The sequence below is a fragment of the Gymnogyps californianus genome, chromosome 22 (genome assembly GCF_018139145.2).
Source record: "Gymnogyps californianus isolate 813 chromosome 22, ASM1813914v2, whole genome shotgun sequence".
NCBI classification, from domain to species: domain Eukaryota; kingdom Metazoa; phylum Chordata; class Aves; order Accipitriformes; family Cathartidae; genus Gymnogyps; species Gymnogyps californianus.
Genome location: NC_059492.1, coordinates 4,902,526 through 4,928,009, shown reverse-complemented (window position 1 = coordinate 4,928,009; position 25,484 = coordinate 4,902,526). Strand labels below are relative to the sequence as shown.

General features: G+C 39.4%; 3 protein-coding genes across 9 annotated transcripts; 1 reads left to right on the top strand and 2 right to left on the bottom strand.

The window, feature by feature from the left end:
* The first annotated feature begins 464 nt into the window (after positions 1-464).
* PNRC2 (proline rich nuclear receptor coactivator 2) lies at positions 465-4,928 on the top strand. Of its 3 annotated transcripts, none has more exons than XM_050909987.1 (3): positions 465-530; positions 1,633-1,837; positions 2,598-4,928. In XM_050909987.1, exon 3 carries the CDS (start codon positions 2,616-2,618, stop codon positions 3,036-3,038), a length of 423 nt encoding a protein of 140 aa, XP_050765944.1. In that variant the 5' UTR covers positions 465-530; positions 1,633-1,837; positions 2,598-2,615; the 3' UTR covers positions 3,039-4,928. The 3 variants fall into 3 exon arrangements, with proteins under 3 accessions (XP_050765944.1, XP_050765947.1, XP_050765945.1); XM_050909990.1 differs by lacking the exon at positions 465-530 and adding an exon at positions 1,182-1,201; XM_050909988.1 differs by lacking the exon at positions 465-530 and adding an exon at positions 1,284-1,304.
* Positions 4,929-5,500: 572 nt separating this feature from the next.
* Positions 5,501-17,124, bottom strand: SRSF10 (serine and arginine rich splicing factor 10). Of its 5 annotated transcripts, XM_050909759.1 has the most exons (7): positions 16,979-17,123; positions 14,731-14,835; positions 12,872-12,975; positions 10,435-10,597; positions 10,088-10,141; positions 9,814-9,915; positions 5,501-6,724 (listed from the first exon to the last, which is right to left on the bottom strand). In XM_050909759.1, the coding sequence occupies exons 1-7, from the start codon at positions 17,041-17,043 to the stop codon at positions 6,706-6,708; spliced, it is 612 nt and encodes a 203-aa protein (XP_050765716.1). In that variant the 5' UTR covers positions 17,044-17,123; the 3' UTR covers positions 5,501-6,705. The 5 variants fall into 5 exon arrangements, with proteins under 5 accessions (XP_050765716.1, XP_050765717.1, XP_050765713.1 ...); XM_050909760.1 differs by lacking the exon at positions 9,814-9,915 and having other exon boundaries at positions 16,979-17,121; XM_050909756.1 differs by lacking the exon at positions 5,501-6,724 and having other exon boundaries at positions 6,731-9,915; positions 16,979-17,124.
* A 3,575-nt stretch (positions 17,125-20,699) lies between these two features.
* LOC127025030 (fatty acid-binding protein, liver) lies at positions 20,700-23,812 on the bottom strand. The gene is made up of 6 exons (XM_050909807.1): positions 23,756-23,812; positions 23,573-23,610; positions 23,471-23,541; positions 22,249-22,421; positions 21,868-21,957; positions 20,700-20,787 (listed from the first exon to the last, which is right to left on the bottom strand). The coding sequence occupies exons 1-6, from the start codon at positions 23,810-23,812 to the stop codon at positions 20,737-20,739; spliced, it is 480 nt and encodes a 159-aa protein (XP_050765764.1). The 3' UTR covers positions 20,700-20,736.
* Positions 23,813-25,484: the final 1,672 nt, after the last annotated feature.

Below are 25,484 nucleotides of genomic sequence, written 5' to 3'. Positions count from 1 at the left end.
TCCCCCCCCCCCCCCCCCCCCTTTTTTTTGTTGTGCTAATTCCCGAGCGAGGGGGGAAAGCTGGCTGCATGGCCGGGGGGCATTGGGGAGCGCAGCCCCGGGACCCTCGGGCCGTGCCGCGGCCGCTGCCCGGCGGAGCGGCCGCTCCCGGGACAAAGGGCCGCGGCCCCGCTCCCGAGCTGCCCTGCGCTGAGGAGATTCAAACGGCGGCCAGTCTGCCCCGTCCCCTCCCGGCAACAGGCGGGGCTTGGCTCGCATTGGCGGAGGGAGCGGGCAGCGCGCTCCTATTGGCTGTCGCAGGGTCGTCTGGGGAGGAGGGAGGAGGATGAGGGTGTTATACGCAGTAGGGAAGCGGCCGCCATTTTGTGTGGGAGTTAGAGGGGGAGCGGCGGGAGTTGGTGGAGCGGTTTGGGCTGTGCTTTGTGGGGGGGGGGTGTCGGAGAGTGACGGCGGAGGAGCAGCGGGGTCGGTTCCTAAAGGCCCGTGTGTGTGTGTCTGTGCTTGTGGGCGAACGAGACGGACAGAAGTCGGTAAGGGAGGAGCGGTGCGGGAAGGGCCGGGCGCTGTGGCCGCCATGTTGTGCTCGCTGGGTCGCTCCATTGTTGGGGAAGTGGGGACGCTCCCCGCGGCGTCAGGCGGGATGAGGGACCGGGGGGGTGTAGGTAAGAGAAGAAGGGAAAAAGTTTGGAGCTGAAGAAATGGCGCTCTGGCAAGCGCCGAGCCTGTGAGGGCCGCTCCGGTGGGAGCAAACAGCAGCTTGGGTTGTGCTAATAACGTTATCTCGGCCTTTAGTTTTAGTCGCAACAAGGCGAAAGCTGGAAATGAAGATGGGCGGCTCTTCCTGGAGCTTTTGGGGGGAGATGGAGTCGGGGTGCTGATGACTCTGAAGAGTGACACATCGATTAGGGGGAGTTGAACAGATTGGAGTGCCCTAAGATTAAAATGTTTAAAAAATTTCAGGAGAGGGTGAGCCATGGGCTAAACAGGAAGTTACTGTAAGAGTTAATGAGGAACTGCTTTGCTAACGAAGGTGAAAAAAACAGCTGACAGATCAGAAACGGAGCTCTGCTGTAGTGGCCGGAGGAGGGTTTGGGGGTGCGATTGGTTTCATGGGGAGTGTTGGGGCACTCGGGGTCAGTTTCTGTGCGCAGTCAGTCTGGGCGGTGGTGCTTTCCTGTTGTGGTCCCACAGAGCTAGGCGGGTGAGTTCTCAAGGGGTAGTTCTCAGGGAGGGTTTCTTTGTGCTCAGGAGGGATGCGTTGAAGCGCTAGTTTCCTAAGAGTTCATCCCAAAGTATTTTCCATGGTATTTGAGTTTTTTTCCCTCTTAAAAAAAAAAAAAAAAGTTCTTGCTTGCCTATTAAAATATTTATTAAGATAGATAAAAATGCTGTTCTTTGTGAAATGCTAAGTGTGATGGTGAAGTTTATATAGAGTAGGATAAATACTGCCATGTCTTTTGGTTGTGGGTTTTCTTTTTTTAAGTTTGAAGTATATTGTCATCTTTAACAGATAAGGAGACGCAACTGACTTTATGAATTCTCTGAATTATTTCAGCTCTTTTTTTCCCCAAATTTGAAGGGGAAACAATTGTTTCCTTAACCTGAATTAAAACTTCATTCTTATTTATGCAGTGGGACTTCTCCCTTGGAACTTCTGTGCCGAGAATCCGATGTTGGGCTCGGCTACCTGGCTGAATACAGCAGATCAGCCCATGAAAACTTCTATTCCTAGCCAAAGGAAGGAGTCCAGCAAAAGGCAGCACCTACTCTTTCAGGCTTGGAAGCAAGAAAGGGGGCAGGAGTTGGAGAGTGTGGAATCTGAGAAGACAACTGAAAGGTAAATGCGGGTGGGAGAGGAATAGCATACTCTAGGAGAGTCAGCACGAAGGTGCCAAGTACGTGTGATAGTATCTGGCTATCTGCTTTGCAAGTTCAGTTACCAACGGCTGCTTTCTATTTGAGGTGGTTCTCAGTTCAGTTTGGGTTTATCACAGTAGTGCTTGGACTTACCAGAAAGACTGGGGAGTGGCTTTATCAGTGCAAACTTTGCCCAGCTCTTTAGGTGTAACAAGCTTGGTTTAAATGTCTTCAGGATTAAATACTAACACCTTAAATTTGGCACTGTATTTTGCAAGCAATGTGTCTTTCACATTCTTCCAGTAACACCTTTTGCTGAGGAGAAAAGAAGTGGCGTATTTAGTAGTTGGGCTGCCTGGAGGACTGTTTTCATAACTAGGTAGACAAAGCTGTGACTGTGAAGTGAACTGGGTTACAGTTCCTGAAGGATGGATTGGCATATGATGTGCTGGTCAGCCATCAGCAGCAGAATTGTTAAACCATTGTAGAGTCAGTAATCTCCCACTCAGAAGATACACTGCATTGTAATTCAGTTCTCATGAGTGTGTCAGCTAAGTTCTTGAGTGTTATTGAAGTGGCATCCAGTAAAGGAGAAAACCCACTACTTTCAATTGATATAAGTTTTGGTTAGATTGATTTCAGTCCCCTTGCTTAGACTCTCAAAATTCTCTGAAATATTTTCTGTTTAAAAAAAAAAGTAGTAATGCAAACTCCACCGACTTTTTCCCCTGTTTTTACAGGTGACATTTAAGTTGAAGATGGGTGGTGGAGAAAGATTCAACATTCCAGTTCCCCAGTCTAGAAATATCACCAAGAACCATCAACAACTTAAAAACAGGCAGAAGAATAAAGACCAGAATTCACAGATGAAGACCTACATGAAGAAAGAAAGAGGACATGGATGCAACTCATCATCTGGTGCATGGCAGGCCATGCAAAAAGGGGGAAAGAACAATGTTCATTTCCCCAGTAATCAAAATTGGAGTCCTACTTTATCGAATCGCAACCTGTTTTTCACACCTCAAACCAATCAGAACTATGCTGGAGCAAAATTTAGTGAGCCACCCTCACCAAGTGTTCTTCCTAAGCCACCAAGCCACTGGGTACCTGTTTCTTTTAAACCTTCTGATAAAGAAATAATGACATTTCAGCTTAAAACATTACTTAAAGTCCAGGCTTGAGATGTAACTTTTCGTATTTTTAAAGTTACTTAAATTTACAGGGTTTCACATTTGAGAATTGTTATTCCCAACTCCAGATGCACAGGTGTACAGAACTAGATGTTCTTGCTGCATGTAGTTAATCACTTGGAAGAGGAGGGGGTGGAAGTTTACATTCCCCTTATGTTTTACCTCAAAAGTTGTGTGCTGTGTTCACTTCACTGTGAAATAGGTATTTTCTCTATAATCCATCTAATCAAATCCTAACAGTCACCATTTCTTGTATTTATTGAAGAGTAAATGGGACTGTCTCCCAAAATTGGAGTTGTGACTACTTTTTGGTATGGCGTTAGAAAACCAGCTTTTACCTAACTTAGTGCAGCGGTAACTGGAAAAAAATGCACTGAAAGCTTTAGTCAGGTACTTTGCTGCTCTTCACACTTGCGTAAAATTTGCTTGTTAAATAAAAACTGCAGAGCAGATTTGCTGAGCGGAGGAGACCTCCACCTAGGCACTAGGTAAAGCAGATGAGTTGTCTCTTATTTATACCTGTGAGCTTTATTTGGCACTCTTGAATTGGTGGACAAGCATTTCAAGCCTGCGACTAAAAATGAGGTCTAGGAAACATACTGGTGCGTGTCCTTGAAAGGATGGAAGAACACATCAGGCAAATCTGTAATGGCCTCTCCCGCTCTAGCAAAACTTCATTGGAATCTCAACAACTCAGACTGTGCCAACTAATGACGCTGCATTGCCAGATGACTGCCAAAAAACGCTAAAAAACTCCTTTGTATTCCAATTGCACTGCTGCATTCTAAAATACATTTTTGTATCAGTTTTTAAAATTGTGAAAAAGGTGAAGTAGTTACTTAGGCTGGTCTTAAATTGGTTACCCTGTAATAATCGTTTTAAGTTACAGTAGCTTGTGGCAGGTATTAAAATGTTTTCATAGGGAAGACAGAGCCATGTAAATAAATGTAAAACTTTGTAGCATATGTAAATTTATGCTGGGCTTTCCTGCACAGAAGTATTTTTAGTACAAAACTGCTGAATGTAAGATGACCATGTTGAGTACATGGCCTGATTTAAAAAAAGATATTTTGTTTAAAAAAAAAAAAAGGACATTTGTGGCTGTGCCCTTGCACTTAACATACAGTGAATATGCACGTTTTACTTGGTTGTGAGTTCATTTTTAAAAAGTAAACTTGGTGCAAAAGAGGCTTATTTAGAATTTTTTAATAAAATAAAAAACCTTAAAAAAAAAAAGCTGCTCAAGTTTAAGATACTCATGTTCTGAATGTATAGGAGAGGTGTGTATTAAATGATGAAAAAACACTAAGGTGTTGAAAATCAAATCAGATGTTTCACAAGAAATGCAAATGGCTGAGTTTGGGTGCTTGGTAAAACTGAAGTATTGTCACAGTTTTCTCTTTCTAAAATGCATCAATGCTATGTTACTTTGTCCAGTATTTGCCAGATTATGTCAGCTTCAGAGTGGGGACGGGGCAGTTGCCAGCGTGCAACTTTCAGTGTTGTCACAATTCAGTTGATCCTCTAATAGAAACAACTGAACTGTGGTAGCAGAATCCAAGGTTATTTCAAAATACAGGAACTACTAAAGAAGTGCTTTAACTTGAAAGGGAGTTTTGCAGATTGTGAAATGTTCTTTGAGATGTCTTTCTGTACGTTCAAAATGCATTGGCAGCTGGTTGAATGTTTACAAATCTATTGCTCCAAATAAGATGGAATTGGCACTCTTTAAAAACTTACGTCTTTGTGACCTGGACCTTCACCAGTGTATGAGCCGTTATCCCAGTTACAATTGTGTATACTTGACTTCAAATTGTCAATTGCTAATGGTATCTGTACAAATTGGAAACAACAAAAATTTAAATAAACTAAACTTTTTCACCCCCTAGAAGCATCTATTTATTTTAAGACAGTAATGGAAAAGTGGGATTACATCACTTTGGCAGCTCAAGGAGTTCTATAAAGCTCTGACACTTCAGAGTACCGATTAATGCATTTAAACGCCCCCTTTCGTATCCTTAACTGGCAAGAAACTCTTTACAGTTATCTGGTAAGAGTCGGCAGCCTGGGAGCCCCAGGCAGGGGCTCGCTCTGCCTCTTCAGGCTGAGCGGAAATCACAACGAAGGAGGTTTCTTGAGCTACAGCCCCCTCGTGCGAACACAGGGCGTGAAAATTAACACTAGTGTTCATGTCGCAAAACCCACCCCAAGCCTGCTAAGGGGCTGGTGGGCTCTGCCCAGGAAAGCTAGACTTTGTGAGCGAGACAAGCTAGTCTGAATAGATGCAGCTTAAGCTGAGCCGGGTACAGCTGTGATCAGGCTCTCTGCTATCTGACAGCGGGTGGCTGGCTCAGTGCTCTGGGCTAGAGGGAACCTCCTCGGGTACTCAGTGCTCGGTGATCAATCTCCAACAGACTACGGCTGTATTAATTAAGTCAGAAGGTGCTCTCAAGTTATAGTCAAAACTTGTACATTTTATTCCCAATTCACAGGGTTATTTGCACAGATGGAACACAAAACTCAAGAAGAAAGGATGTGTATGAATAAAACATTAGCATCTTTTGATCAAACACACTACAGGGTACATAGTCTTCCCTTCCTATAATAGTCTCATCAGTAAGAGCATCTTTAGACAAATATTATAGCAATGGACTACAGACTTTTTAAGCAAGTTACAAGATAAATGGAGAAAACCAGCAATTATTAATGGGCGATTATGTCCTAAAAATGTGTAAATTTATCCCTTTGTACTTCAAAATGTTATTCTGCAACATCCCTGCCAAAAAATCAAGTAGCAGTGCTGCGATGTATATCAATCCAATTGCCCTTCTCTGAACATATTTCAAGCTGTTACCCCAGACTAAACAGTAAGAAAAAAAAAAAAAGCTCTTTCCAAGAAGAGAGCTCAAAATAACATTTAAATTGAAAATTTCCACTTTGAATAAAGCCATTATACTGTACATTTAAACATCTTTAAAAGACATAGAAAGGATAACATTTAGCTTTCAGAGACCAGTCTATTATAGTCCCTAATTTAAACACCCAGCTACTTAACCACTAAATTTAAGATTTTTAATTATCAGTTGGGTGCATGGACTTTTGGTGAAAAAGAAGTTCCAATAGAGCCTTCTATTACTGCTGAGATAAATCAATACGCTGCAGATACTTTGGAGCACAGCCGTTACTTTCAGCAGAATTTTTACATACTACTTCAATTCTACAAATTTTGCAGGAATGACAAAATCTAGTTTACCACAGAAAAACATAATTCCCACCGTTCTTGAGACTCCAAAAGAAAGATGCCTATACATGATCTTTTGTAGCCTGCGTATGTTCTTGCATTCCAGCTGTGCATAACCTGCGGGTAGCTTGCACGAGACAGGCTACTGCTTTTTTTAGAGCAGGACTAGGATACCTGCATCAAGGAAGGGAGATGTTATCTAGATGGGCTGTGGCTTGACTTGCATGAATGCGTAAACATTCCCTGCCCTTTTGGCCACATCCTGCTAACTCGTCCCCAACTGAAAGGCCCACAGAACAGCTTCTTCACAATTTTTCCATGGGAGCAAGAACTAGGACAACATCTTTATTCATGCACTCTTGAAACATCGTGGGTTTGTGTTCGGCTTTTCTGGCTTGTTCATATACACAAGTCAAGTCAAAGTTTAGTCCTACCTCTGGGAGAGAAAGAAAGAACCATCAGAACTGTCAGATACTACATTATACTTGCAATGAATTGGATTTTCAAAACAAAAAAAAAATTTTTAAACTGTGCTATACATAAAGGTTGAGGCACACAATATAAGGACATGCTAACAAAATAGTTACGGTATAGTTACTGTTACTCTGCAGTCTCAAATTAGAACCTCAGCCTGGACACAAAGATGTTCTCCTCCCTCCTCCCCACCCATCCAGCTGTAATTCTGGCTGGACTAACGTGAACATTAATTACAGCAATCCCTTGCAGGTTGCTGACAAAAACATAACCACACTTTCCCACGACACAGTCAGGTGGACCACTTTCAAGCAGGATTTTAGTCATGAAGACTATACTCATTAGAGAAAGCTGAAAAAGGGTGGGGCTTTCTGCTGTTAGAAGCAGAAAGCTACAAGATAATCACAGCTCAACTTACAAAGTGTAAGAGTGGGTTTATCAAAGCAATTAAGTGCTTTTCAGAGTTGTTTTCCTTCAGTTGTATATACCACAAGTGCCAGGAGGCAGCTCGATTTCTAAACATCATCAGCAAAGTTTTACCACCTTCTAGAGAACCACTGCTGGTGCAATTTTTGATATGGCAAATATAAATCGACAAGGTGATACTAGAAATTTGGTTCTATATGAACCTTCAATTGTTGACTTTAAGTAGTTCATAACCTAGCTAATAATATCTGAATTATAACCACAGGGCAGTCCATCCAGCAATAATGAAAGTTAATGGAAAAGAAATTTCAATATATTAGACTAAAACATATGCTTATCATTCTTACTTTGTCTAGTACCCCTTTAAAAATGTGAAATGATATGCATTCAGACATTAAATGATAAATTCCTGACTTTACTGAAATACCATAGTAAGGATTTTACTCCATAAGGGATGCATAGCTCTACTACTAACCATGCTCTGGAGTCAAATTCTAAAGCTACAATAATTCCAGTGGATCAGTAGTTCCTTCATTTTTTTATTACAGCATGTTTGCTAAATTTACAGCAAGCAGAAAATAAGCTGGGTCTTTAGTTATTTTGATCAAAACATTGATGTTTTAAAGGTAGTACACAATATTTGTTAAAAAGAACATATAAAAATACCTTTTTAGAAGCCTCTATAAGAAAGGAAATACAAAGTTTAATCCCACAACTTTCCTCTGCTAGAGCTGCACGCTACTGCTACAGTTTTAAATAGACTTTTTGCCGTTTTTAAACTATACATCCAGGAAAGTCTACAAAATTAAAGGAACGTGCATATAAATGATTGCATAGCAGAACATGAACATTAACTGCAAACAGTAAAGAAAAAGTTAGAAATACTATCAAATGTACAAAGATTCTAGGATCAACCCCCTAAGCACGTTCCACTGCCAATATTTAAAAGCCATCTGCGTTTCTTTAAAGGCCCTGCTGAAAACACTAAAACCAAAACCTAAAACATTTCTCTAAAAAGGAACTTTTTGAAATCAATGTCTTTATATGCTACTACATAAGACAGCGAGGAACACTAGGTGTTTGATGCTGGCTTTTGAAGGTAAATAGAAAAAACAATGCCAAAAGCCATTTTCATAACAAAGTATCTTGCCTTCTAGAGAAATACTGGTAAGATTACACACTGGTTTTGTTATTTTTCACATTCAATTTACTAAATATACCGTATTAGTGATAAACTAAATAGCTAGAGATGCAGCTCTTGTTCATATCCAACTTCAAACATTTGTTCTTAAGTAAAATGAAATCTTGTAACCAAACCACTATCCATTCTGAGGAAGAAGTGATTCAGACTTGCTTGACCAAATACTTTTTGATGTGTAAAAGCAAGCCTTTGTTACTCAGGAAGAGAGATGGCTACAGTTTTATACCTATGAATACACCAACTAACCACAGGAGTCATTGGCATAAAAGTTTAGTTCTTATATACTGTACACACACAACTCGAAACAATCTACTTGTATCTAACAGCAGGAAAACTAAGCAATTTTATGGTTAACTGCTCACTAAAATTTAGAATAGATACAAAAACTGCATAAAATGTACACACAACCTACTATTCAGTTGCTCTGCCATTTGCTGAAATCTGAATTTAATTTCCCATTTCAAGGTATTTTTTTTTCCCCTCACACATTTAGTACTAGCAGCCAGGTCAAAAGCAGTGAAGCCTCTATCCTGACAAGTCACAACACTGCACAATCTCTGAATGAGCTTCCAAGACCAACTCTCTCCCCATGTAGTACATGCAAGGTTAGTACCATCTCTCCAGATGGCAGGGTTAAAGAGAAATCTCAAAAATATCTCTCCATAGAGCTCCATTTACCAACCTACTTGTGTCAGTGGGCATGGAGAACACAGAAACCTGCCTTTGAACAATGGAAACATAAAATTGCCAGTCTGCATTTCACAGCAGTCAGTGTTGCACTACAGCTGTCCAGTTTTCCATTTATATCACAAAGTTTAGCATTAAAGAACAAGTTAAACAGTTGGTTTAACTGTTCAGCACAAACTGGTACCAATTTCTCTACGGGTATGACATTTTTAATAGGACAATGTTGCAAGTTACGATCAATCAAGTCATCACCAATATCTAAGCATTAAAAATGCAAATCTTTACAAAAATATACATAGAGACACCACAACCAAATCAGTAGCTGCCCATGACATTTAACCAAGTGGACACACTCTCTCTCTCTCTCTCTCTCTCAGTGGCTTCTCAACACTGTTTTAATTTTAACCATTGTCGGCTACAGGGAAAACTGACAAAGAAAATATTTTTTAGCACTGTTGCAACATCATATTCCTGATAATTTAAGTAAACTGAACTGTGTGTAAATGAATCTTACATGCCTAAAAACAACATGGATACACTGTTAGTGGCCACTGGACTTGGGACTAGTCCATGACCTTGATCTGGATTTTGACCTAGATCTAGAATGTGATCTTGACTGTGATTTGGATCTAGCTGGTTCTTTTTTTCTCGACTCCTTTTCATATCTTGAGCTGGACTTATAGTGTGTTTTAGAATCTGTTTTAGAGGTGCCTCTAGATTTGGTGTGAGATGCAGACCTAGACCGTGATTTAGCCTTCATTTCTTTCTTGGGCTGTGACTTGGATCGTGATCTTGAATTGGACTTAGATCTTGAAAAAGATCGATTGCGGTGTTTGAACCTATCAGAATAAAGGGGAGAGAGGAGATTTGAATGTAAAAACACTATTCTTAGACATCTAGTACATTAAAAATTGTTTACCGTTTTTTGCAGGAGAAACTTTTTTTTAAACCTATTGTTAAAGGAATACAGTGATCTAGTTTTCAATTTAAAGGGTGTAAAAAGTATTTTACCTATCATTGTCCGAATGGCTTCTGCTACGACGAGGTCTTCCAGTAGGTCTACTGCTAAAAAGGTACATCAGAAAAAGTAAACGGTGACAAACACCTATGTATGTATACAAATGCTTAATAAATTATTTTTTAAGCTGCGCGTTTGCTTTTAATTATTCTTCAGTGAAGCATGGAATCATTTCATTCAATATTTCTGATATGATGTAGCATGCAAGATATGTAACTCCCACAAGTTACTCCCACAACAGAAAAAGATTATTCAAAATCTTAACAATTAAACAGTCAATGTGGTGTTTCTCCTCCAACAGACTGCTGTGCAGTTGAAGCCAAACACACACTACACTTACTTTCTGGGACTATACGATCTTCTATAGCTGTAATCAAAAGAACGACTTCTAGACCGTCTCCTTTCGTAACTCCGACTTCTAGATCGCCTATATCTGTCGTAGTCATCATAACGAGAAGAACTGTATAGGTTTCTCCCTTCCTTGGCTTTCATTTGATTTGGTGCTGTAAAAAACAGCAATATTTAACATTGTAAGTTAAAAACGATGCCCTGCTTTCCCTTTAGTGACGCTACTAATCCATATATTTGCTATTTAGCAGAAAGCCTAATTCATGATTCTAGCAGAGATGTTTATAAAAAGGACAGATGATAGACTGCTGTATGCCATTTGCTTTTTGCTGCTTTAACCACTGGACAAAAATTAATGCAGCCTTGTGGGCATTATAAATCTGGGGGGGGGGGAAGGGGGGAAACCAACCCCCAAACCACAAAACAGTAAGAAAGGACTAATGCTCCATAAAACCAGAACACAGAACTGGCTAAGGTGATTTCAGGCCACCCGGAAACTGGTATGACAGGCCAACCTCCTGACTGAAACATTCTAACATTCCTGAATTTACCCAAACAGTGAAAGCTAACAGGGAATTAATTAAACACCCATTTTCTTGACTACACAGCACCACGCATTACACCTGATCCACAGTCGTCTTTAATGATTAAAAGACAGCTTATACAGAAGCATCAATGGATGCCACACAAAGAGAAGTTTGATTCTAAAAGTAAGCCCCCACCAGTACAACAATGCACATTCACTCCGTAGCTTAGTTATTAAAATAACTAAGAAGAATGAATGAACTTATTAGTCTTCTGTTGTATTGTCCCTAAGCAGCACAGCTATCTTTCCTTTGTATTAAATCCCATTCTCATTAAAACCCAAAGACCGTGCTCAAAGTATTTTAAATATACCATGCCATAATGAACACTCTCTGTACTAAACGGCTACAATTTTTAAGTGTTGCTGTTTACAACACTAAGGCAGATTTAGTTAATTTTCGTTCAGAAACTTATCAGAACTCCCCATGTTTATATACAGGACAGAAACTTGTCCTTCAGAGCATATAACTTTTATTGAAGTCAATGAAATTAATTGCACACATTTGAGGGAAATCTGGTGTCTTGGTTTCGGCTGGGATAGAGTTAATTTTCTTCTTAGTAGCTGGTACAGTGCTGTGTTTTGGATTTAGTGTGAGAATAATGTTGATAACACGCTGATGTTTTAGTTGTTGCTAAGTAGCGCTTATCCTAAGTTAAGGATTTTTCAGTTTCCCATGCTCTGCCAGCAAGCAGGTTTGCAAGGAGCTGGGAGGGAGCATGGCCAGGACAGCTGACCCCAACTAGCCAAAGGGGTATTCCATACCATGGAACCTCATGCCCAGTATATAAATGGGGGGGAGCTGGCCAGGAGGGGTGGATCGCTGGTTGGGCATCGGTCAGCGGGTGGCGAGCAATGGCATTGTGCATCACTTGTCTTTTCCTGGGTTTTATTTCTCTCTTTTTTTTGTTATATTCCTTTTCTTTACAATTATTATTATTATTATATTTTTCTTATTATTAGTTAGTCTTATATTTTATTTTACTTTAGTTATTAAACTGTTCTTATCTCAACCCACGAGTTTTACGGTTTTTTTTCCGATCCTCCTCCCCATCCCACTGGGAGGGGGGAGGCAGAAGCGGCCGCATGGTGCTTAGCTGCTGGCTGGGGTTAAACCACAACACCTGGACAGTTAGGTTGTTTCTTTGACAGCTTTAACTGAAAGATCTTTAAGGTGCTTTTAGTCCCAAGCTGCACATGAGTATTATAGTCCTGGTTTAGATCAACAACTATGTGTTATGTTTACCAACAGCATGTTTTATTTTTATATAATATCTGTATCTATCTATATATTAAGAATATGTATACGAATAACAGATTTAAAAGACATAAGTTTTCTTTACAATTATCTGTTCAGAAAATAAGACTTCTGTTCCATATGGAATTGAGATACCTTGAAATTTACTTTTATCCTGAAGCCAAATGAAAATGAAGACATTACCTCAATCCTGGAAATTGGACCGCACTGGGAAATGTCAACACAGAATCACTAATATGCTTCAACACAATATAAACATTGCAATACATTAAAACTGGGCTACCTATTTTGACAGGGAGAATTTTCAACAGTCAAGCTTTCTTTGCAGAAACACAGAGCTGCACAGAAAGCTCTTAAGAATTTTCAGCTAGCAGCAAGAATCAGATTGTGGTAAGTGACTGTTGCACTTAGTTATCTGTTTTTAATTAAAATGAGTCATTAATAGTTACTGGATAAAAAGCAAAACATCCACATACTATTTATAAACAAGTAAGAACATATCACAACAATTAATAACATGTAATGTTGCCTGGCACTAAACATTAAGGCTAAAATCATAGTCTGATGAAATACACGCAAGGCACTTACTCTTCCGATCCCCCTGCGCAAACTGGATTTCTATTTGCCGACCACAAATCCACTTTCGATCCAAATTATGGAGAGCATCTTCTGCATCACGGACATCTTCAAATGTGGTGAGTGTTAAGGTACTTGGGAATTTGAGTAGTTTACAGATTTGGTATTTAAAATAAAAAAAAAAAATCAGTTATTTTCTAATTTTACAGGTTGTTTTGTTTTGTTTTTTAAAAGTTCTTTTGGTCATGCTACAGTACACGCTAGTAGATTTATTTTTTTTTTTAATTAACCACCAGCTGAGAACTCTATAACAAAATTAAAATCTCATAATATGAACATGAACTTATCCATCAGCAAGCAGTTGCTATGAGATACTCTAACTTTTTTCTTCTCCCACTTGTACTTATGCAAGGAAAAAAAACCGGTATCCTTTTCAAAATACATTTGTTAATGGTCATTCAGTTCTCTCCTCTACATTGACTTTACTAAAATTAAACCCTAGTTCTTAAATTATGTTAGGCATACCAACAGTAAACATTAACATGTGTCTATTAATTTTAGACTTGGGATAAAGCTTTCCTTTTTTTCGCCAACTGATTTTAAGTTTAAATTATGTAATGCCATGGACACGTACACAGACCTTCAACAGTCTGAGATAAAAAGCATACACTAAAACCCCTACACTATCAGTCAGGTCAGATGTTCAGTAACACAGACATTACTAATTTTAATCCGAGAGATTGACCACTACGGTAATTCACACACCTTCTGCCAGCTATGTGACCTGAAAGAACAAATTGCCTTTCTCCTTGTAGCAACTCAGTTCATCATCAGCATCATCTATGCAGAAAATAAACTATCATGTTGTAGGTATATATCTTGATAAACCAAGAACGAATGCACTTTCATTCAAGACCACAGTTACAGTAGCACTCACAAGAGAAATATTACAGGTTTTGTCAATGGACTAAACCAGAATCATTCATCAAATTACTGCTTACATGACAAACAGAAGAAAAACTGTTATTCTGTAGGATACATCAGGTATGACTCCTTTAATCTTGGCCACCATTCAACTTCATCTTGACCTTTAACTCTGTAAGTGCTTGTCAGAAGGACTTGTCATGAGATGCTTGGCCAAAAATGACAGATGGCTTTATCTTTTACTTTGAAAAACAACCTTTTCCCCCTTTTGTAGATAAAGCGAAGCTTTGTCTCCCATTATGGCTTGTCCTTCTTCCAGCTTTTCTTTATTTTTTCTTTTCCCAAACTCTCCCTTCTCTTCAAGCCTGATCCTTAAGAGGTCTTTGGCTTGTCTACTTGCCTTAATTGTTGAACTCTACTCTAAAGGTTCTTTCATGCTTTCTCTTTGGGGTCGCCATTACTGTACAGCTTTACATTCTGAGGCAACAACAGAGGACAGTAAATTAGGGGACAATATTAAAGAAAGAAGTTCACCTCATTTTTTATACAATCTGATTTTGATCAAGTGATTCCAGTTTCCATTTGTTAAATTAACAATGAATACCAGCCACAGTTTGCTAAGCACAAGTTTACGTACATACCAGTGATAATAAAAACGTGCTAGACAATTTTGAGTCAGTGATAAATTTTCATTTAAATCATATAGTATTAATTTCAGTGGCATAAGCAAGCTTTTATATTACTGGACTTAAGTTTTTCAAAAAGGCAAAGAACAATTGAGAGAAGTTAATCTTCAAAAATAATGAAACACCACAATATAAGTAAGACACTTATTAGATACAACACAAAAGTAAACTGCTTTTTCATTTAGATTTGTTACCTCTTACACAAACTTGAATTTCAAACTTCAACACCCCTCACTAATCAGCCATCTGAAGAAAGGATATTGAACATAAGCAAATCCTCTGGGACGACGAGTGTAGAAGTCAAGTGGAACGTATACATCAACTATAGGCCCATAACGACCAAATTCACGGCGCAAGTCTTCAGACCTAGAATATCACAAATATCTTATATGTTTTTTCATTATTTAAGGTGTTACAAAACATCCACCAAATAAATAAATAAATAAATAAATAAATGAAATTAAAAATCTACAATCAATATGACCACCCATCTCTTTGGAAGTAGTTGGTAGAGGATGCACGTAGCAAAACGTTTTGGGGGGAAAAAAAAGTCTTTGAGCAGTTCATTGTTAAGCAACACTAGGCTTTTCTGAAACACTCAAGACTCAGGATGCTTAAGATACACCCTGGCATTTTGAAACCAGTGTTCAGCATAACTCTACAATAGAAGTGTAAACTGAGAAGTGACGCATATTAGTCAATTCAATGCAGGATGTACCAGCAAAGGTGGACAGAAAGTGAAAAGAAGGGTCTAAGAATTATTGTTATTCAAGTACCTCACATAACTCTTGACAATGATTTTGCAACATGCAAACATCAACTGTAAGATCCAAATAAACAGTATGAGAATAAACCAGTCACACAAACTCATTTCCATAGAATAATCAATACTTACAACCACATCAAATAGAACAAAACTTGAATGAGCAACCACTCATGCCCTTAGGATAGCTTTTCCAAAGAGTTGGCTTTAGAGAGCTGAGCACAAAACTGTTCAACAGATCTGTAACTATACTTGGAACAACTACCGTCTCCTCAGCAGAGAGGTTTCTTAATCACATCAGCTTCTTTACATGTATTTTTGTGTCATTTGAGGACAATAATCTGTATGAGAAAGACTGATGTAATACCATATTTATGTGATAGGAAAGAGTTACTAATATTCATTTCTCTTTCTCATCGGTTGGGAAAGAATCTACAATGCATACAAGTCAATGACGGCAGAAGGGAACTAAAACAACCAACATCAAGATCTCACAACGCAACCATCTCTAAGAATAACGTACCATCTAATCACAAGCTTATGGTGAAAGTCTCAATAGGATCCACAGTATTTTAAAAAGTTTGGAAGTAATAGTCCTCCTTGACTGTTCTTACAGTAAAACAAACTACTGGAAAGAGGAACGAGAATTCACGCAAAAAATTTAAAATTTTTCATTTGAAGCTATTTACGCTTTTGATCACAGTAATGTTCTTAAATTCATTCCATTCCATCGTGCCCACGCTACTGTTATTTTCTGAACAACTTTGGTGCAAGCTGCCCAGGCAGCAAGTTTGAAAACTCATGCTTGCATTTTATACAACTAGACCTTACAGGGACTTCCATACAAATTCTACAATAATTAACAACATAAGAGTGCTCTAACTCACATATGCATTCTATACTAATATGCTCTATAAATGTTTCACAGCTGATAAAACACAAAAGGGACACGATAAACTGCAAAACAGAAGTGGAGAAATCTAGTTTACTAAAGACATCTAAGCAATAAATAAGAACCTGTGCAATACACACTTATTAATTCTTTTAATTCCCTATGAAAAGTTATTTCACTAAGTCGCTGCACATATTTAGTCCTTATGGAATTTTGCTACAATACAATTATTAGAGACAAAGCACTGGTTTCCCCCTCTCTCTATACTGAGCGTTAGAAGAGGACACGGTACATAACAATTAATGCAATAACATTCCACCTGAACTGGCAGCAATTACCATACTAACGGAACCAACTACGCCATGAATTTTGGGGACACCCGCAGCAAACGCGCAGTTTTCTCCCTTCTAGTAACAATCGCTGTATTTCAGAAGAGCATTCAAAACTCCACCGGCTGCTGAGCATCGCTAAGGGGCACAGGCGGCTATCCCCGAAGCGGGCAGGCAAATCCCGCCTCGATCTCCCGCTGGACAAACTCAAACGCGGGTACGAGAGTCTCACTTTCTTCCGGCCCAGCTTTGTTCTTTCTGGACGTTGTTTTGAAACCGATCCTCGTGGAGAGGAGGGAAATAGAGCGGCATGGCGAGGAGGGAGAGGAAAATGGAGAAGGGCGCGGAAGACAAGGCAGGGAGAAAGGTAAAGCAGAAGAAGGCAGCAGGCCGGCCTCTCCCCCTCCCCTTCCCTCGCTCCGGGAGGGCCCCCGCGCCCCTCCGGCGGCAGCCGCCCGCGCGGCCTAACGAGCCCGCCAAAGCCTGCGCAGCCCCCGCGCCCCGCTGGCGCCCGCCCCCACTCACCGGGTGTCGTCGGCCACGTTCCGCACGAAGAGCGAGGTGTTGGGGGGCCGCAGGTAGCGGGACATGGCGGTGGCGGCGGGGGGGCGCGGGGGAGGGAGCGAGCGAGCGGCAGGGCCCAGGCGCTGCGGGGAGCCGAGCGGCTGAGGCGACCCTCCGGAGCTGCACGCAGCGCCACCGCCGCCCGCCCGCCGCCTCTCGCGAGACTTCCCGCGGGACTTCCGGCGAGAGCTCCGCGCGAGGAGGGAAACACGGGGGGAAAGGAGGGGAGACTGCCGGCGCCAAAACCGGCACTGCCCTCGCTGCGCATGCGCGCGTTCTCGGCGAGCAGAGGGCGCATGCGCAGAGCGCGCCCGCCCTCCATCACTCACAGCCCGAGCGGGAGCGTCTCCCCGACCTCCGGCACTGCCCGCGCATGCGCTCTGCTCCGCCCCGGCTGCCGCTGGCTTTTCCCGCCGAAAGAGGGAGAAGGGCGCGAGCTGCGCTTCCCGCGCGGGCAAGATGGAGGCCGGGCCGGCGCTGTGAGGAGAGGGGGGGTTCCTCCTGCCTGACGCTGTCACCTCTCGATGCCATGGCTCACTCCTCTGCAGTTGCAGCACAACAGACTGACACAGCAGCGGGTTGGGGTGTCGGGCTGTAGGGCTCGCTGCACAAGGCCTTTTCCCGTGGCTCGAGGGATCACTGTCCTGTGGCCTCATTACCGACAGCGTTGTTGTGCCCCAGGAGTTTTCATCGGACAGTTGTAGAACAGCGCTATTTGCAAAGGGCCAGCCCTTTTCTACTAAAGCCATTTGTGTGGTGAGAACAATAAACTAGGTGGGTGGAGAGATTATTTCTTAGCGCCTTAATGTGTTACTCACCAAAAGGTATATAGGCAGATAAATGGCAGATCTGTGACTGAACAGTTACAGGTGATTTGCTGAAGGGTTCAGTAAAGCAGCATGTCTGCATCTTTGCTGGTGTGAGGAATTTTCAGCAAACTGCAGATGGGAGAGAAAGTCTTAGAGTTGATGCAGTTTTGATGTCTGTCACTAGCGTATTTTCACTTTTTTATTTTTAATGGCTGAATATGAATGAAAACTCTGGTGGGTGGACACTGCTGTTCATATCCTGGCAATCTCATGTTCAGAATTGCCTGACATTTCTACAGATTTTGAATGACAGATGAAGTTCAATCACTGACACAGGAGGTGTATGTCAACTATATATGCTGCTCTTCCGAAAAAAAGAAAATGATGGTGGTCGTATGCTTGGTGGTCTGTGTTCACGACTCTGCAGAAAAGAGATGGGGGTCTCTGACAATGTTTTCTGCATTTAATATTTACAGTTAATGTTCTGTACTAAGTATGCTAGCAGCAGGTTTGAGTTTGTTACCTTGTGCAATGCATACACAGATCTGCTTACACAAGTCATCAAAAGAACATGAAAGTCAAGCCGAGAAAGCACATTAGAAACTGAAATTATGGTGGGAGTGTGTGACACAAAGCAGAAAAAATTCCTTCTGTAGACATTCTGAAAAACAATGGAATCACCAAAGAGTGGAGCTTGGTGATGGATACAAATATTTGTTGCCAGGATTACCCTTTCAGAGCTTTTCGAATTGGAAATGAACAGTTCTGAAGAAGATGCAAATAAGATTATAAATACTCTCATGAAGTCCTTTGCAGAAAAATTCACTTGGTTTTGTGGAAGAGGGGATCCAGTACTATTGTCCAAACCTATAAGTGTTTGTCATCCAGAAATGATCGATCACTTTGGGCAATGGGGCAAGGTTCGCAATCTGATCAAAATCCTTCAGGTTTTGACTGCTTCACGTAAGGAACTGTACCAAATATTTCCCCTGAATCTGAGATGTCCTGTGGCAGAAGGATATTGCCATTGGATTGAAAAGATTGGCACAGTTGTTGGAAATACTAAATCAGCGCAATTGTGAAGTAAGGTGAGGTATTCTTTTAAGAATTTTTAGCGCTTTCAAATTAAAATGGTTTAGCATCAGTTTAAGTTCTATATAAGCTTAGTGTGTTTTTAGTTTGTAGTATGTACAATGTGTAACTTAAACAGCCTTTGTATACCAATTGTCGTGTATTGAGATTGATAAGGGGTTGAATAGGGAAGAAGCGAGTTTGCAAGGCAGATTATGTCAAGTAGTTATTGAACCAAAATAAGACCTTCATGTTTCTTTTAAAAGCAAACAAATACATACCCATTTTGCTTTAACATCATTCCCATTTTACATCATAATGTATCAAAGCAAATAATTTTTGTTTTGTAACAGGCTTTAAAAGTGTAGTGTTCAGAGTAATGAATGATCTCTGCGTTAGTTTAGAAATAAACCTGAAGTGTCTCATATTTTGTATCCTACAACTTACTGATACAGCATTTGGTCATTGAAGACTTGCAGTGTTCTGTGAATTTACCGTTGGGAAACTACGTTCTGTTTTGTAGTGTTTCATTGTGTAGTTAGCAGCGGTTACCCAGCAACTTCCAAACAGAACTGTTTCAAGCTCTTACATGGCTTTTTGCAGTACCAATGCTTTAAAGCAGTCTTCTCCCCGAGTTTTACCAGTGTCTTGATTTCTGTTCTGTTGATCTTATCTATGTGTAACTCACGTGGAATTTAATTTACTCTGCAAAAGTGTACTTAGTATTAGAACTGCCTGGGAAGCAAAATGAACACAATGATACTTGCATGGTTACACCAGTAAAACCCCCCATGAGGACAGCCTTATCCCGGAATAAGAATACACTTCCCAGATTGCTTCTATCATGTTGCAAGTGTTATTAACTAAAACTCAACCTCTCCCCTCACAAAGTGCTCTTCTCCTAGCATAGGAAGATGTAGACTCAGCACTCTCAACTGGAATAAAACGTGCCCATCGGGATTTTAAATGGCATAATCAGTCCAGCAACTTTTTTTGTGGAGGTCTTACACCCAAGACCAATTCTAACAAATCTGAGGTGACTTAAATAGAACTGCTAATATAATAGTAGGATCTAATCAGCAGTGAACAGAGACATGGTTATAGACATGGGTCCTGTGCATTTTATACTTCAGTAGAGACACATAATCTGAACATAAGCAGTCTAGTTTACTTGAGCTTCTTAAACTTGAACTGTGACAAGCAGATATTGGGAGTATGTTGCAAATTGGAAGAATGTTTAATTCCCTTTGCTCTTGTAGTGCCTCATTTTTGTTTAATTGTACTCTTGTGTACTTCAGTTTAAGAGCAGTCATTTCTATTATTACTTTGTAATTGTTTATGACTGTTAAATACTTCATAGCTTTTAAAATATTACTGTTTCTATTCCTGTTACAGACACGTGGTGCAGATGAGCTAAACAAATGTCTAATTGTTCTTTGCTGGCTAGATTATAGAGAAAGGGTTTTAGTAGAAGACTAAACTTTATTAGACAAAGGAACTAAAGCTGAATATGTTCACTGAGTATGTAAGAAATCAAGAAGCATTTATATCAGCTTTTGTCTGCTCCCAAGGATTGTTACGATAAATCGTAATGTTCCAGTTAATGTCCAGGTCTGGCTGTCTGGGAGGCAGACTTCTGTAACTAAGTGTAGAAGGGATCTGTAAGTGTACTTAGGAAAAACACGGTCTTATAATAATGGGAAGCGATGCGTGTGTGAAAGGAGAGTAGAAATCCTAATTATTTTCTGTACTATTTTTTCAGATAACAAAGATCACACCTGGTGGAAACTGCACTTTATTTTAGGTATGTAAAGATGTCATAAAGAAAGTGATCTGTCTTTAAACTCTCTTGCTTCTTCTCACAAGTGTTACTCCACCAAAAGTCATAGTCTGTAGAAGACAAATATGCATAACTTGTTTTTCATTTAGACTTTAGGAAATCTGTTTATAGCTGAGTGGCTAGAAGTTTCTGTAATTCATGTGTAAATCCGTCTTATTCCACAAGAAAATACATTTACAGTACCTGCCTATAAATATGTGTGTAACATTCACACCAAAGAAAATTTTTTTACAGAACTAGTTCTGAAGATGGAAAATCTAAATATAGATGCCATCATCAACTACATTTTATCACTCTGTTTTAAGCGGTATTATAGATACTACCAGAAAGATCTGCTTCCTGTAATAGAAATCCAATGTCCCAAATAGTAATGGGTTCTTTTGCCCGGTGTTTTGCTTAGTTAATGTTAGAAAAGTACTTTGAGATATTCAAAATGATCTTAGGAAATGGTATGTCCAAAAGATATAACTTTAATGTAGTTAGCTGTCATTCTTGTAGTAGTCTTTACCCAAGTGGACACTTCTTAGAAGCCTAATGAGCTTAACTCTATAGAGAAAAGCTCTTTGTCAGTACCGAACAATTTAGAACTAACTACAGAACTTTGAAGAATTGTAGGTGGAACAAGTGTATTATAAATTTTGAGGTTTGACTCAGCCTTTACTTTCTTCTCAGAGGTAATGCTGTGGATAACGCTAAGGGTGGAAACACTGCTGTAGTAATCTAGAGGAATTTATAAGGCGTCTTTCTGCAACATGCTCAGCAGCTAAAGCCCTTCACACTTCAGTGCCTAGAATTGGCCCCAAGGTAGTAATTAATAAAAAGATTTGTTGAGCAGGATGCATTAAATATATGAGCAATGTTTAAAGGAGAGTCATCTAAGGCAGTTGGTTTTAATAAGAAGCAGGAATAATAAAGGATACTAATAGTATTTTCCACTAACTGTGGTTAGTTTGAAATACTAAAATTCTGTATCTGCATATTTAAGCACCTGTAAGGAATTCTGCAAGTAATGTAGTAATTTTGGGGCCAGGATTTGTTTAAGGTATTGAGCCTACACTAAGAGCTAATCAACATAGAACATTTTTTCCTTCAGCATTTTTCTTAGTGTGCCATTATTTTCTAACACTTACCTCCACCATTTCACTTCCTTTAACTTCTTGCTCATGAGAGAATTTTTCTGATTTGCAGACAAGCTTCCCATTTACCATGTTCACAGTACACTGTTGAAGCAGATTTAAAAATTATAAAAAATTTTAGATTTTGGAATTCAGTTAGAATAAGTAGAGGACTACACAAATAGGAAATAAATGATACCAATGTTTCATAATCACATCTGCTAATTTAAACAGGAGACCACAGCATTTTAATAGGAGTTTTAGAAGAAATATTTCTGTTTGTTGAAATGATAGAAATGTATGCTAATGGAAACGGTACAAACAAGTTTCACTCATACAGAGAAACTGAAGTATAAGGATGAATAAAGAGATGCACCCATTCCTGAAATGTATTACCTTCAGCTTTTTGCCATTCATAGTAGTAATGTCAGCCTCTTTTCCAAGCGTAAATGAGTTAGTTACAGATTGCTTGGGTGTTTTTGATGTCACAACAAAGTCATCTCCTTTTTGTTGTATTTCAACAACAGGCTTAATGTCTTTGGCGACTTTGATAAGGTCATCTGGCAATGCTGTAAAAAAGGCAAAAAAGGACGTTTTCTGTTATGAAGTAGTGTGTTGATATGAAATAGCAAATTCTTTTCTTCAATAAAGGTGCAAAAGATACAAACCAATAATAGAAAGTGATGTCCAAGTTAAAAGACAAATCCTGTTTTGCATTCCTCACTTCTCTGTAGGCATATTGTTCCATTCCATCTCGACTGTATAGATTTTGCTATTATATTCATTAAGCTTGTGTCAGAATATCTATTGTTTCTTTCTGTAGCGGCTTGCAATGTGATGACATTTCTCCATGACGAAAACCATGTGTGTATTATTTTGTTTCCCTCACCTCTTCCCAGGGAGATTGGAGGTGGGGCTTATCTGTCTAGTCAGAGCAGCAACAGTGCAAGTAGCCTCAAACTACCTTATCGGGGTGTCTCTAGCATGATTTGAGAGTATCATCTTTAGCAGTAGAGGAATTGGTTCAGGCATCATACTGTCGTACTAGGCTTTTCAACTGTAACTGAATTTCATTCTACTGAGTATCTCTTATATACTCTTAAAAACCCCAATGTGAATGTTTTGTCAAGATTGTCAAGAGGGTAAGTGCATTTTTATTAACGTAGGCACTTACTAAGTCATAACCACCAAGTCTATTCCTTACAGATTATTAAACAGCTATCACATATGTTAATCACTAGTGCTGTAGAAAGTGCCTGCACTACTAATAGCACATTGGAAATCTGTATATGTCATTGCCAACTTGTTTCTAGTTAAATGTATTTATAAAGTTATGTGTTAATCAAACCCAGTTGATTTCTGATACACCTCTTCTTTCATGAGGGACTCATCTAATGTTGAGATAGGGATTTGGGCCTTATCTGTAACCTTTCTACATCGATTTGTACGATTTTCAGCTTCTTTTCATTTCCAAACTGACCTAACAGACTTACCTGGCAGGGGGTAGTTTGTCATACAAACAAAAGAAAAAAAACATAGAAATAGAGTAATAAAAGATGTCATGCAAAGTGGGTGTTGCAATCTGAGCAAATTATTTCAAAAGTAACTAGAGACTTACCAAGAGCTTTCAGAAACTCTTCATAGTTCTCTTGAGCGTAGACCTGCCAGGTTCCATTGAATGCCATTATGGATGTTATAATGCAGTTTAGGGCAGTGATGCTAGCAGGAAAGTGAGGGCTCTCCCTGGTCATTCAGATGCTATTTATGGAAAGGGAAAGGCCAGCCCAAATTGTAAGATGACTGGCTAATTATTAACTGTGAAGTAACAATTATTAATCATTTATTTGTTCTTAATGATCATAACCTCTAGTTCATTCTGCTTTGTAGAAAGTCTTACCTTGACCAGCTGGTTTGGGATGTTATGTTTATTGTGGGTTACTGAATTCAGATAATTATTCATAATTGTTGTAAAGTGTTGCATAGATTAATTTGTTTTCTTTTTGTTCACAACTTCTATGTTTAATGCATTTTATGTGTTTTGAATAGAATTCTTTGGATAAAATGGTATAATTTACAACAGATGCGAGGTAATTACTGTCTTACAGCAGGAACTTTCTAATTATCACAATATTCGGTACTATGGGCACTTGAACCTTAAATGGTGGGAATAAAATCCACAGCTATTTCTTCCAAACTTGTGGGCCTCCAATTGCTTGAGGACAGGGAAAATCATGTTGGAGTGGGACAGTCAGTTATGACTTTATCCAGTAGATGTCAGTCCTGTGCATCTAAATCTGTATTAAATTCAGTTTATTATTATTTTTTTTTTTAATAATCACTGCATACATAGAAGATTAAAGGTAAAATAAAACATGGAACGTTGCTTGGAGACTGAAATGAAAGAAGTAAGTAGGATGTATTATTTTTCTTCTCACAATTGCACCAAGAATTCCTCACTCATTATAGCTATTGAGTGATATTCCTTGCTGTCTGTGCAAGCATGACTGTTGATTTTGGAAGACATTCATTAGATTATGTGTCTTGCAATTATATTGCTTAATTCAAATAGAGCCTGTATCCCAGGGGTAGGTGACCTTTCTAAGTTAACTTTTATTACTCCATACCGGTCAGTAATTCTTCTATTTAAATAGAAAACCAATGCTGAACTTTTTCTTACAAATTCACAACTTTTTTTTAGTATGTAATTTTAAAGAATATTCACACACAAAGAGCCAATTTGTAATCACATTTACATATGATAATACTTGAGTGGCAAGGACGAGGTACTGATAATGAATAAGGCCGAATTTATGTGTGGGGTGTAACACACATGGCTCTAAAAGGTACATGTTTACAGTGGAGTTATTCTAGGACATGATTCATCTGTTTTACCATAGAGTAATGCTAATGATGCCATCAGAAGGGCCTGCTTTTCTTCATTCACTGTAAGATTAATCTAGACAATTAGCTAAGCTCTCGCTTTTTAATATTATTCAATTTAATAATATAAATTATATACAATTAATTTAATTTTAAGTGATGTCTGAAATGTAACTGCCTTTGGTCAAATGATTGGCAATCCTGTAGAGGATTGCTGTGCTCATTTATGTTGACACTGGAACAGCAGTGTCCCTCAAATAACTGGGAAAAATACTGCTATTGTGAGGACAGTTTACACTAGTTTGTGGAGCAAGGTAAGATGCTATTGCAGTGAATAAATGCATTTAGCTGGATGGCTGTATTAGGAACACAATCACTTTTTTATCTTTCACTGACACAGTTTTACTGGTAGAAGCTGGGAGTGTAGCTGTGGCTTCAGAGCAGTTGAGAGGCCACGCTTCTTTCTACATCCAGAATAATCTTAACATCACTAATGAACCTAAAAATCTCTTTAATTCTAAAGAATATAGGTGTCCAGTAGGATGGAAGGATCTGAGTCCACCTCTGTAGACTTTCACTCAGCCCTCTTGTGTAAATGTATTACTGCGTGTCAGTGTATATACAGAAGCTGAATGTGTTCCCCTGTAAGAACCAAGCCTTGAAAATGTCACTGCCTTTTTTTCTTCCCATATGGCTTAGGTTTGTCAAGGTGCATACTTCAAGGCCCTGATTCAGCACGGTACTTAGGAAAA

Bases quoted from the DNA above. Each gene is read 5' to 3' on its own strand.
- PNRC2 (XM_050909987.1), top strand. From the start codon at position 2,616: ATGGGTGGTGGAGAAAGATTCAACATTCCAGTTCCCCAGTCTAGAAAT.
- SRSF10 (XM_050909756.1), bottom strand. From the start codon at position 17,043: ATGTCCCGCTACCTGCGGCCCCCCAACACCTCGCTCTTCGTGCGGAAC. The intron at 12,976-14,730 runs ATATCCTTTCTT...AACACTCACCAC, and splicing joins AGAGGATTTGCTTATGTTCA to ATTTGAAGATGTCCGTGATG. The intron at 9,916-10,087 runs GTAAAATACTTT...TTATTCTGATAG, and splicing joins AGCCATTCGGACAATGATAG to GTTCAAACACCGCAATCGAT.
- LOC127025030 (XM_050909807.1), bottom strand. From the start codon at position 23,812: ATGAATAATTATCTGAATTCAGTAACCCACAATAAACATAACATCCCA. The intron at 21,958-22,248 runs GTAATACATTTC...CTGCTTCAACAG, and splicing joins TGAATGGCAAAAAGCTGAAG to TGTACTGTGAACATGGTAAA. The intron at 20,788-21,867 runs GTAAGTGTTAGA...TGTCTTCTACAG, and splicing joins AAGGAAGTGAAATGGTGGAG to ACTATGACTTTTGGTGGAGT.